General features: G+C 37.7%; 1 protein-coding gene across 1 annotated transcript in view; it reads left to right on the top strand.

Annotated features, from left to right (window-relative positions):
- Window positions 1-13,103, top strand: part of MYCBP2 (MYC binding protein 2, E3 ubiquitin protein ligase) — a gene marked incomplete at its 5' end in the record, with an annotated part of 194,066 nt that overhangs the window by 56,882 nt on the left and 124,081 nt on the right. Inside the window, 2 exons of the mRNA XM_009281730.1 lie at window positions 7,646-7,768; window positions 8,216-8,297. Of these exons, the coding sequence (XP_009280005.1) occupies window positions 7,646-7,768; window positions 8,216-8,297 (205 nt within the window). The remainder of the gene's footprint in view (window positions 1-7,645; window positions 7,769-8,215; window positions 8,298-13,103) is intronic.

Genomic DNA, 13,103 nt, shown 5'->3' with positions numbered 1-13,103 from the left:
GAGAGATTGGATGCTGAAAGACAAAACATACAGAACCTAAATGCTGTCATTTGAGTGACAGTTTGCTGACGACCAGTGTTCTTGAGCTGCATACTACTGCTACTTGTACTGCTTGCAAGCCCTTGACTTCATAGGCAAGTGCATAAAGGAGTACGCTCATCCTGCCTACATCTGTACTTTTTTGGCATGTGTTAGTAGTTGGAGCTCACTTCAGCTCAAGCATCTCCTTACAAAAAGTGTATTCATTAGTGCCAGTTTGAGGTTTGCATTGCTTCTCGGAGTTGTAAGAACAATGCAAAGGTCTGTATTGTGGTGAAAGGTTTTGCCAGATATGCTCTGTACAACTGAACACTTATTTTTCCTTGAGGAAGACTATATGCGAAGAAACATTCAGTTTTTTAGTTCTTTGTGTCTCATGCTAAACAGATAAGGAAGATTGTAACATCTTTGAGCAAGTAAACTTTGAGACCTTTCTCTGCCTCAGAAGATTGCTTCTCAAAAGACAACCATAAATTTCACTAGAAACTAGAAATGCCTCATAACTTCTGGAAGAGCTTCCAAGGGAAAAAGGAAAACTGATGAAGTGGGTTGTTATCAAAGTAATGGGGAAGGTGGGAATCATGAAAAAGATAAGTATACCTCATTTTAAAAGGCATGCCTCTCTTACTATACATAGAATGTAAAAGCAATAATCAAGCAATCTGAGGCAGGGATGTTGACTTCAGTAAGAGGACTCTATAACATTGAAATCGACATGTTCTTTTGTTTCACTTTTGAATGTGATGCTTTCCAAACTGGCATTCTTCAGAGGTTTCTGCTAAAGTAGTCTGTAACTCCTCACAGCAACCAGACCTTCAAAATCTTCGGGCAAGGAAAATTTATTTCAACTGGTAGTGCTGATGAGGCCAGACTAAACTTGCTGCTACCTGTTCCTGCTTCTCTATTTGCAGCTGCAGAGCTTCTCTTGGTAATGATATTTAAACTTGAATGTGAACAGCTTCAGGACTGACAATTATGGCCTAAATAAAATAGTATATTTGATATGTACTTGTACATATTATCAAATCTACATGTTTTTCACTTATGGAATTCTTTTGTTGAATTGCCCAGTTGAAAACTCATTCAACTTCGTCAAATACCCATTTTCTGGAAAGCTTGGCATTGTCATCTACTCATTTCGCATTTATAGCATCTGCATATCAAGGTCCTTGTTATTACAAAAGATGCTTATTAAGCACAGTCATAATCCTTCTGATCAATGTCTGTGTCTCCATCGCACTTATAGATAGAAAGGAGTAGGTACCACCTTCTTGGTATTCATGGAGTGCTTTGACACTAAGAAGAAAAATGAGCTTGTGCTTCATCCTCATTCTTTAATGAGGTAGTGAGTTCCCAGTCTGCATCTCCAATCCTTGTGGACTTCATCACTGAGGATCTGAGTACAAAAGATTAATGAAAGTCTGTAGAATTTTCTCAACTGTAGAAATGAACGGAGTAGCAATTAAAAACAAAGTAAGCTCCTTGAGTCAATTAAGATTCTGCAAGCAAATGCCACCATTTTCCTTTATTTGGGAGTAGTGGCAATGAAAAAAATGTTCTGCACAGTATAAAACCAAATACCCTCAAAAGGACAAAGGTTAGATGAAGCTGAACCTGCATGGATGGAACAAGCTATGTATCAACCATTTTGCAAATGCTAATACAAAATTATCAGAAGTTCAAGAAAATTTACTTGTAATTTACTTTTTAATTGTAAAATACGCCGTCTGAAAGGTAAAGTAGTTTGAAGCACTCACTGGAGAAAGACAGCTGATAATGAAAACCTACATCTAAGACTTAATAGAAGTGAATGATACTGGAGTCTTTATATGTTTCATATTGACATTTCCATAGTCTGATAGTCTTGTTTTCATGTGCTAGGTGTTCTTAAAGAAGTTCAAAACACAACTGAAGCGATGTTGCTTAAGACTTTTTCTCTTTGCTCAAGAAGATAAAAGTTGCACCAAAACTGTTCCAGAGCCACTTTTTCTTTACTAGGTTTTTACACGTTGCCATCAATAAGGAGACACTTCAGACAGGGACTTTCTTGGAATTTGAGGCTTGAAGAATGCGAGAGTATGTCAAACCTCACAAGCATACGTAATCAGCAGCTGTGGTCATGTGTTGTCATGACAACAAATATTAATTTGTCAATAACAATTATTAATAACGAAGTTGACTTTCTTTATAACATACCTTTTTTGCTATTATGAGTTTTGTCTCTCTATTCAGACTTCCTTATCATCTTTCATACCAGCCCCTCTCTTCCCCATCATTCAGTAATTCTTTTTGGAGGGTTAAATTTAATTAGATGAAGTGGCCCAGAATTTTAAGAGGTTAGGAATAACTCTTCATGTCATATACTGCAAATGGAGACTTATGGCTGTGAACCATTGCAAATCATAAACAAAGCAGGACCAGCAGTAGATGATAGAGGGAATTTCTTCAGCAGTTTCTTCTTCCTCTGTTGAATGGGTGGATAAAGTATAGCATTGATAAGAGCTTTGATTCATTCTCTAGAGTTTATAAATTGTTGCTGCTTCCTTGTCTCTCAAAGAAACCCACCACTTAAATCACTTACTCCAGAAATTACACTTGTTAAATGATTTGAAAAGTTATCCTTGTCACTTCGTAAGGTCCCTTTGGTATCTGCAGAGAATAAAGTAACTCATAAATGTATACCTTTTTGTCTACCTGTGAATTAAAGCTGAATACCTAATTTAAGAAGACAACATTGAAAGTAGTTTTTGTGGTTTCAGTCCTCTGTTGGAAAGAGGCTAGAGGTGGCTCTCTGCTCGTCCAAAACATATGTTTCTATTTGGCAAGCTGTCTGGGTCACAGAAAATACCTAAGAATTCATGCTGTCAGTCAAATACACTTCTTCTGGTTTGTATTCATATAGCGTAGAAAAATAAGTACATGGAGATGATGGATGTGCTTTGCCATTGCTCAGTGTTGCAGTTTTGCTTGCGTCCAGGTCAGATAATCAAATAAATGTTTTGGCCAGTAAATTCCTGTTTGCATTTACTTTTTAGCTGAGCTGAACAGGTAAGCCGATACGGGTACAAAAATTCAGGACACAGTTATGACTGAATTTGTAACTAGAATGCAAGTTTATTATCACATTATCATAAGTGTTATGCACTTGTGATTGTGCCTATCAAATTTCACCTATAAGCTCAAGTAAGCTCTGTAGCAACCTCTCAAGCATCCAACAGACTTACTTTTTTTTTTCTGCCCTCATAGGATGGATGATTTTTACAACCAGAGGTAGGTTGCTTTCCCCCCTGCACTGTAGCTGTAATACTGGTTTACAGGTATTTCAGCTGAAGCCTGTGGTGGACAGCCAAGAAGCTGCAGTCACAGGCTGATTTGTTCAAGTAATGTTGTGTATAAAGCCTATAGATAATATTAAGGCATTCAGAACATCCTGTGAGGGTTGAACATCACAGATACTAACCAGTAACTTGACTGATATGCTTGCTTTGGGTAATCACTGCTGAACTGAACACAGATTTGTTGGCAAATGATGTGGTATAAGGAGGCAGTTATTCTAAGAATTTTTTGTGTACGGTCATATTGCGTTAAAGCTTTTCATCTGTGGGGAGAAGAAACACGTTTAACATCTTTAGAAGCACTTTTTCCCTCCTCCAAAGATGGTCAGTGAGAAATGAAATATCATCACCCTTACTGCACCTGAGGAACACTAACAAAATGTTTTTCCTTGGGGCTGGACCAAGGGTCCGAGATGCCATTCTGTAACAATGTTAGGGGTGTTTTTTTGCCAGCAGAACTCTCATTTATAGGTTATGACTTGACTTGCTGTTGAGACTGAATGAGCTTTTTTCTTCGTTCCTGGAAAGCAGCTTTTTTTTTGTGGTAGCAATATCAGCCAAGAGAACTTTTGAGCATGTTTCACTGAGTGAAAAAATGTCTTCAGGAGTTAAGAATTTTGTAAGGAATGGGGGCGGGGGGTTTGGTTGGTTGTATTTCCAGTTATCTTGTTTTCCTTCCCCAACTGTATAAGATAACCAGGATAGAAACCCATCATTGTGAAGTTGTTCATGTAGCCCACCCCTCAGTGCTGACAGCAGGAAGCACTTTGGAGCTTTTCCTTGGTGCTTTCTTCTCTCTGAGAGAGATGAAAGAGAGTTTCTATTCAGTGGTAGTCCAGTTGGATAACACTGGAAGTACTAACTTGCTCTGCTTACGAGGTTCCGTTCATTCAACCAGGAGAGTCTCTACTTCAGTAGTCTTTTTTTTTTCTATGCTTCCCTTTTAGGAACAGTTGTTTTGATATTACTTCTAACGAAATGAATATGTGCACAATTGTTTGAAGAAAAGCAAGCATGTATCTCCATAGTTACAATTGTTCCTCAAGACACGTGCAAATAAGCTTTCTGCATCCACCTTTTGCTCACATATCTAAAAAAATTTTGACTCTGTGAAAGTACTGAAAAGAAAGGGGATGACCCAGTTTATTTGCAGCCTTATCTCTAAGTGTAAGAGCTTGTAGAACTTGGTTCTCCTGGCTAGTGCTGCTAGAAAAATGATATGCATTGGCCATGCAATGGAGTATACAGATAAACAGTATAGCCCAAAAGTATGCTTTAAAGGTAAGTAGTGATATTCTATTTAGTTTTGTATATTTTAGTCAAAAGACATTTTTTTCCCTAACCAAGACTAGCTGAATCTTACTTTTTTTTACAAGGGTTTTGTACTTACCGCACATAAATTATTTTAGAGTGCTTATCAAGTTCGAAGATCCAGCTGATTCAAAACTCATGAGATGGTTACTAACCACACAAAGAAGGCTGAGAGGAGTTCCGTTTTCAGTTTGCAAATTTCACACTTAAGCAAAGAAAGATATGTATTGAAGTCAGTTGCTTCTATTCCTGCAGTCTTAAAGGCTTTGAGAAGTTAGCTTTGGAATTTGAAAATGTCAACTCTGTAAAATTTTTTTCTTTAAAATAAATTTATTTCTCAGATAAGGAATTGCAAACTTTGTTTCATGTGAATGTACTTGTCTCTACATCTTGCACAGTAGTATTTAGTGTTTCTTTAAGGGTAATAAAGTGTTATGCTTTCATTTGCAACTTTGGAAAAAATGGGAATATATCTAGAATCATTTTATTTAAAGGCAGTATCACATATTTATCATTTGAGAAAACAACAATCCTCAACTAATTATTAGTACTTGTTGAAGAACTTAAGAGCAGTATGTTTTTCTTACAATGAGGCAGGAAATGGACATGTACCTCTTCAGGTGTCTACAGATCACTTGGTATGCCACTGTTACATGACCAGAATACAACTTCTGCTAAACTTTGTTAATATAGTCGACTGTGCATAGGTGACATGGTTGCTGTGTGTCTAGTTCATTTCACTGTAGGAAGTGCATGCAGCCATGACACATACTTACTGGACATGTGCGTTCCTGGCAGGTGACTGTTCAAGTGCATTTGCACGGTGGGAGAGCTTACCTTTTTCATGACAGTTATCAGTGATTGAGGGAGTTGGGGAGACGGGCCACACGTAGACTTCCAGAACAATTAGCTTTTTTCTGCTTCTGTCCGAAAAGCTTGTGTGAAGGAGGAAAGCAGTAAGTAGGCTGCTTGCTGAATAATTCTGGTGGCAATATTAGCCCTTAGAACCATCTCTTGATTACTTTGGCATGTAGAGTTTAATGCAAAAGTAGGCATAAAAAGTTCAAAGGTACTGTGTTTGAGAAATAGCCAAATTGTTAACTAAAATACTAGACGCGTGTTAAGGCAGAATTACATGACTAGGAGGAAAAAATCTGTATTTTCAGGGGGGTTTGTTGTTGTTGTTAAATAGTGGTTCTGTCTCTTTGTATTTGCTTTTGTTGTTAATACAAAAAAAGCTGCAGACAGACCTTCAGAAACATTTCTTCTAATGTGCATGCAGTCTGGTAGTACACAACTGATGCTGTTGGAAAAACCTCAAAAATCCCATGGCAATTCTTAGAGCCAGACAGTTCCTTTATCACATCTCCATTTCATGCATATCCAACATGTAGTGCAAGTGCAATTCTTTTTGATGAAGGGCACCCACATTTTCAAAGGGATCCTTTACCTATGCTATTAAACCTAATTCTTCAAAAGCATTACTTAATACCTATATGCCCTGTTCCTTTACAGATGTAAACTACATATTCATATAATTTCTGTACTCAGTCATCACTAGAAAAGAGCTTTATTTCCAGAACAGTAAAATTTGTTAAAACTGGTTTGTAATAAAAGTGCTGAAATTACTTTACTGTATCAGCAGTTTCTATGCAATAAAAAGGAAAGAAAGTTTGAGCAATATGTATAAAAACAGAATTATATTTTAAGTCTAAAAAAACTTGTAAGTCTGTAAGTGCTATGCTGCACACCATGAATAATGAAGTTGCAGAATTCAGACTTCCACTAATGATTATTCAGGAAAACATGTAGAAATTACAAATACAGATCTAAGTTAACACCACCTTGAATACTTCGAGCAGCAATTGTTTCCCTGTATCAATTTTGTTAATAAAGCAGTAATCGGTCAGAATTATCATAGGAAGAATATTATTGTAGGAAGAATATGGAATCTCCGTTGTGCAGTTATTTTTCACTTCATGTATTTTCTCTCATTTCTCTATGCTAGACAGTGTGACTGAAGTCATATATGAGATTTTTCATTGTGAAAATGCACTTTCTTTAGAGTTTCCATTGCCCACTTTCTACAGAAGTATAGGTGTTTTAATGGTGATAAGCATGTTGTCTATTTCTCTGTCATGTTGGTTTCCTGCTAGTATTAGGAAACCACCTTCCTCTGTGACCTTGTGACCATATAATTTAATTGTACTGTAATTGTTAGATGACAAACATTCTGATTCCTGGAGAAGATAGTGGCTTTCAAGAAGTTTATAAGTAATACACTTATTTGTCACTTCAGTGCTTTTATCTGATGCAAGAGCAGTTTGACTTTAGGAACCAATAATGCACTTCATACTTACTAAAAGAAGTCACAGAAACAATGTCTAAAAATGCATCTGAAACGGACAGGAAACAGATGTGCTAGTAGTGAGTATGTTGGCATTGTTAGAAATGAGCTGCATAAGTAATTGAAGGGCTATATGGCCAAGTTGGAGTCAAGTAAAATCCTTAGTCAAGTAAAATCCTTCAATTACAAGTAGTAATTGAAAAAAAAATAGACCAGGCTATGCCTATTGAATTTAACTACAGTGCTTTCTGTCTCCTTCATAATGCTATTTTATTGAAGAGTGAAAGTGATGGTTGTTAAGCAAAACTTCTGAAGCTGTTTGAATTTCCTGTTTGGCTGGCCGTTTTTGTGTGCTTTTTGGAAGTTTCTGCTTTAGAGGATGTGATATTTTCCAGTGTGTAACTTTGTAGTAGGTTGTTTAGAAGTAGATTTTCTGTCATCTTTTCACGTCTACTTTGATGCCACATTTTGAGCTGTCTCTCTCACTATTCTGTGAGTTCTTTCTCCTACCTTACAAATGGGGGGGTGGGGAGTTATTTACTATTCTTGTTTTATTCGTTCTTCTAATGTAACTCTTCTAGAAGACATGGGATATAATTATAAGTTTTGTTTATAGATGGAAGTGGAGAAAGAGGTGAGAAGGATGCCAGCAAAATCACAACCTATCCACCAGGGGCTGTCCGCTTTGACTGTGAACTGCGAGCCGTGCAAGTCAGTTGTGGATTTCACCATTCAGGTAAAAATAAATAAATCAATGTTAATTATAGCTTAGAATTTTTGTTGGTTTTTTTTAATGTTGCTGTATGTGTTTTCATTGCTTTCTGTTTAATTTTCAATAAGGATGTACACAGGTGTGTTAAAGGTTGAAAAGGTTGCAGTCTCATTTTGTAGCCTACTACACTGTCCTTCAATAGTGAAAAGGACTATAAGTATCATATATTGAGTTACATCAGAGCTTTTAAGCAATTTTTGAGTCGTTTGAAAATACCTGCATGGCACAGCTCTAGCCCTGCATAGAGATGCTAGCTGTGATGGGTTGTGGAATCTGGTATAGATCTCTGAGTGTTTCAGTAGGGATCGTTAAGTGTGCTGCTCAGGAAGGCTAACCAGCACTGGTGCAGTACCATGTTAACATGTGCATATATCAGAAAAATAGTCTTATTTTTTGTTTGTTTTTTTTCAGTGGTTTTGATGGAGAATGGTGATGTTTACACATTTGGATATGGGCAGCATGGGCAACTTGGACATGGTGATGTTAATTCCAGGTGAGCTTGTAATTAAAGGACATGATTGTGTATTGCTGTACTGCTGCATAAAAAGTGGCTAAATTTCTGTTTCTCTGTAGCTAGCAAGTGTGAAAATTCAAATATTGTCCAAATAAAGTTGATAAGCTCTTGTTCTGCACTTACTCTGCATAACCCCCTGGATATAGATACAGTAACAGTACTGTTGTACTGTATAAGTAATTTGTTTAATACATTAAGGCTTCTGTGCATAGTTATTAGCATAGCTTTGATAACTGAGTTTGAAATGGTTCTGTCTCTTCAATTCTCCCTACATATATGAGAGAATGACATTGAAATCTCATTAAAATTTCATTATTTCTGTAAAATACTACATACGCAATAATTCAGATGGTATGATGTTGTAAACCTAGATTAACCTGTTTCTGTTACATCATTGACAGCAGTTCACTTATGATAAAATCTCATTTTTGTTTATTATTAATCTCCAAAATTAAGTCACTAAGCTTGGGTCTCAGCTGCATTTTGTAGACACTTATTTTGGATGTCAGCATGAGAGTGATGTGTGCTTTCTTTGCGGTCAATGGAAATAGAGAAGTCAACAGAGTGTGGAGAGTTATTTGACTAACCACCACTACTTAATCTACTTTAGGTATGCTCAGTAGCTCTGTAAACTTTATGGGCTTGATCTCCATTGACTACAGTGAGAGCATAGAAAACTAAATATAGGTGTCTTTAATGTGAAGCTCAATCTCACGCTTAGTATCTCATCCTTATTATCTTATCTACTCACTAAAATAAAAACTCAGATTCCTGCCATAAAAGGAAATGTAATAATGTTGTTCTTTGGGCATGTACATATATCATATAACACATAAGACAGGGGATTTTGAATAGTAGGAATCACTGAGGCTTTGTGTATGTCCAGTAATGCCCAGTATCCTTATGTAAAAGGCGTACCGAGTGGAGCATCCATGACCTGTCTTCAGTTCTGTCATTTCTCTTGTAGCAGTGAGATGAAAATTACTGAACATCTGTCCTCCTAATCTCTTTGGAGACTTCCAAATCATTTCTTTTGTCAAGTTTCTGAAGAAATCTTCATCATCTTAAAACTTTCATTGGATTCACTAAACAAAAGGGGGAGAGGGAAGGAAGGAAGAAAGTTTACTGGAAGTGTTACTTTGTATTGACTGCTGTGCCTAATGGTACTCTCTAAACTGTTATCCCTACTCAGTTTGCATTGGACTGGTGAATGCAGTCTGTGTTTCAGCCTATGGTAGAGCCATAGTACAGATAAGTACTCTGTTTTTCATTCCTGGAAATTCTTGGATACTTGTTCCAAGCTACAACTGCTTTAGCTGGCAATTCAAGTCACTGCTAGATTAAGGCCTGTTTCTGTCTTAAAGACTGAAGAGGTACAAACAGCAGTGGCATATGTACTGGTAACTTACTGTCTCCTATTTCCAACTTTGATGAAATCGCTTGGCTTTTCTGAAGGCATCGGAGCTATCTGCTGTATCTGTCAGAATTTCAGGCAGTAAAGCCCACATCTGTTGCTTATTTAGACAGAAACTGGATGGAGACCAAATGTAGTTCCAAGTGAGATCATAGAAGAGAATATGAAACATCCGGTGCCAAAGGATAGCGCTTGACCAGGCCTAGAAGCTGAGGAGGTACAAGCGACTTGGCACTGACCTTTGTATCGTTCTACAACAGACCCTACAGAGTGTCTGAAAAAAGCCATGAAGATATTTGGAGTATGTCCTGTGCATGAGAACTGGCTATAGTACTATATTGCTGTTTAGCACCATCATTCAAATGATAATTTCCTCATTGATGTACTTCTTTTTCCAGCTTTAAGTAGAGATCTCTCCTCTGTCCTCACAGTAAGGGATTCAGAGAAGGAAACAGGGAATCCTTATGCAGAGTTCCACCTCAGTTGGGACGCAGTGGTGCTCAGATGGCCAGCTCCAGCCAGGTCAGTGGTATGTCAGTCATGCAGTGTGTCACATTGCCTGTATTGACCTCAGGAAGACCATCATCTTCTGAATCCAGGAACTGATACTCTACTGTGTTTCTGGGAGAGAGAGAGAGAGAGAGGGGAGGAAAAAAAAAAAAGGAAGTAATATTGAGGCAGCCTAGCTAGTATACCTAAATATGGGGGCCCCTGAAAACAAGAACTGACAGGGAAATGCAGGAACACTCATTTTCATCTGAGGGAGCCATCTTCATTGCCAGATGAAGCAATGATGGAAGTTCCTGGGCAGCGATTGATGACTTATCCTTTCAGAGACTTCTGTCTTGCAGTGTAAAGACTTAGTAGTAAGACTATGTTTTGAAAAGTCTTGAAAATGCTTAACTATTTTGAATTCTGCGCACCTGACCAGACATGTCTTTCTCCTTAATTAAGGGGATTCTGGACTCCTCTATTAGAGTATGGTAAACACCACAAATTCTTCCTCCTACTTCAGCAGCAGTGAGGCATATTGCATGCCCTAGAAGGACTTCCAACTATTTTTTGTGCACACAAGCAAACAAAACAGCAGATGAACAGGACGATATGATTCTCAATAAACCATTAATAGAACTGAAATGATGTGGAGGAACAAGCAATATGCACAAGTGGTGGTGTTTGTTTTTTTTTTTCTCCAGCAAAGACTTCAGCCATTCACAGATGGACCACTTAAAAATGCAAGTGATCTGGTTCCTGGGAGGCCATTTTTTCCATACCAGTATGGTGGAACCATTAAACTAGTCTGTGTAGGCTTTCTTTTATAAAATCCACAGTGGCAGATGTCGATGAGATATTCACTACATGAAGGATTTGTCAGTCTCTGCTTGTATTCTCCTCAAATTAGATGCTGGTGGATAGAAACTCAGTGGAAGCAAGAAATGCTTTGCAGTATCTAGTCTTGGTGAAAAATAGCATGTCTTGTATTCAGGTAAGCAAAGACCTGTTTTTTGCTGATGCTTCTCTCAAGAAGCTGGGACTTAAAACTCCTGGGTCTTTCTGTTATTGTTCAAAATTTGCCTGCATTTCTTGTACAAACTGTCGACTTCAGCACTACATTAGCAAGCACGTGATCTGGCAGTCAAGCTCCAGAAATGGAACAACTGAAGTAAGACAATCCTGATGTGATTTTGCTTCCGAAGGTTCAACAACAACATGGAAGAAAACTGAGCAGACCTTCCATGGACAGTCAGCTATGTTCTGTTTGAAGACAAAGCATAGAGACTAAATCCTATTAATACCTCTAGAAAAAAAAATGTGTTCCATCTTCTCGGTTTGATAGGACCGTGTTTCTAGGTGCACTGTCTGATTGTTTTACTTCAGTGGTGGAGTGCAGGTCTTATTTACATCTCTTCACCAAACTTCCAGTTACCTCTAAAATCTAAAAATCTCCTTTTTAAAAAAAAAAAACCAAAAAACAGAAAACCAAAAAAACTCTGCCTGCAATTGACAGAAGTTATACTGGTTTCCTTTTACCTGTTACACAGTAACAGCCCATGGTGAACCTGAATTTACAGCACCATGGTCAGCTGCCGCAAGTGACATCTTACTGGACCTGACAGCCAGCTGTTGCCTGGAGAAGTACCATGGACAGCGATTGTTCGAACAGTTAATGCAGGACGAGTTTTCAAAGACCACATCTGCTCCCAGAAATGCTTACCCTTCAGGATGGAAGAGGGTTTCGGTGTGGACAGCCACAATGCATTTGGACCTTCTGCAGGATCCTGAGTTAGCTGATGCATGTGTATATGCTGCTTTTCATTCAGCAATCTTGACATTTTCCCAAGGGATCTCAGGTTACTTTCTGTATAGTTGAGGCTGGTCTTTTGTGATTGACCTGTGTCAAGTACCTGCGTCATACCCAGAAGCGAAAGAATCTGTGAGTTTGACACCAATGTGTCCTTCAACTCCATCCCAGAAGAATACTTCTTGCTTTCTCCCATTCAAATGGAGAAACCCTGGTTGTCAAAACTTTGTCCAAAGAGTCTCTCAGACTCTTAAGTGTCTATGCTGAGCTTTTCCATGTTGAGTTTAAGAGGGATAGGGGAATACTCAATAGTATCACAGGTTTTAAATTCCATATACATAAGTCAAACTGGCTTACTGCGTTTTTCCAAATCTTTCCTCCTTTTATGAAGTGAAAACTTTTTTTTGTAATTTTACTTTTTTTTTTTTGACATAGTTAAACGTCTTAAACTTTTTCCTGTTCATTTCTTTAGTTGATACACTGTAGTTGGCCATTCGAAAAGCTGGGTGATCTTAATAAAAGAACTCTTTAAGAGGATAATATATTACATCTCTCTACATTAGTTGCTTGTCTGGTTTTGCTCTGCTGCTGCCAAGGGTATATCATACACAGCGTTCAGAATGTTCTGGCAAAACAGAAAGATAAATAGTTCTGGTGATAATAGATTAGCTTTTATGCAATAATAGACGAAACGTTCAATTTTTTTTTAAAAAAAGCATAGGACTGATAATTCCATGCCTGCAGCTACCGTAATTTTGAGGGAGAGAAAAAAAACTTTAACCAAAATATTTCCCTGTAACAGGAATGCTTTTGGATTAGTTCTTAATTACGTTTTTTTTCTGCTTCAGTGCCTTTTTGAGCTTCCGTAAAGTTACACGGGAGGCAAATGTAATGTTTCTTCTGTTTTTAAAATGTTTCATCATTGGTGCTGCTAGACTTTGCTCTGTGTGTCTGTGTATAATCATAGAATCGGTTAGGTTGGAAAAGACCTTTAAGATCATCAAGTCCAGCCGTTAACCTAACACTGCCGAGTCCACCACTAAACCATGTCCCTAAGCGCCACATCTAC

Source organism: Aptenodytes forsteri, unplaced genomic scaffold (genome assembly GCF_000699145.1).
Source record: "Aptenodytes forsteri isolate BGI_AS27 unplaced genomic scaffold, ASM69914v1 Scaffold51, whole genome shotgun sequence".
Taxonomy (NCBI): Eukaryota; Metazoa; Chordata; class Aves; order Sphenisciformes; family Spheniscidae; genus Aptenodytes; species Aptenodytes forsteri.
This window is presented reverse-complemented; position numbering and strand designations above follow the sequence as displayed.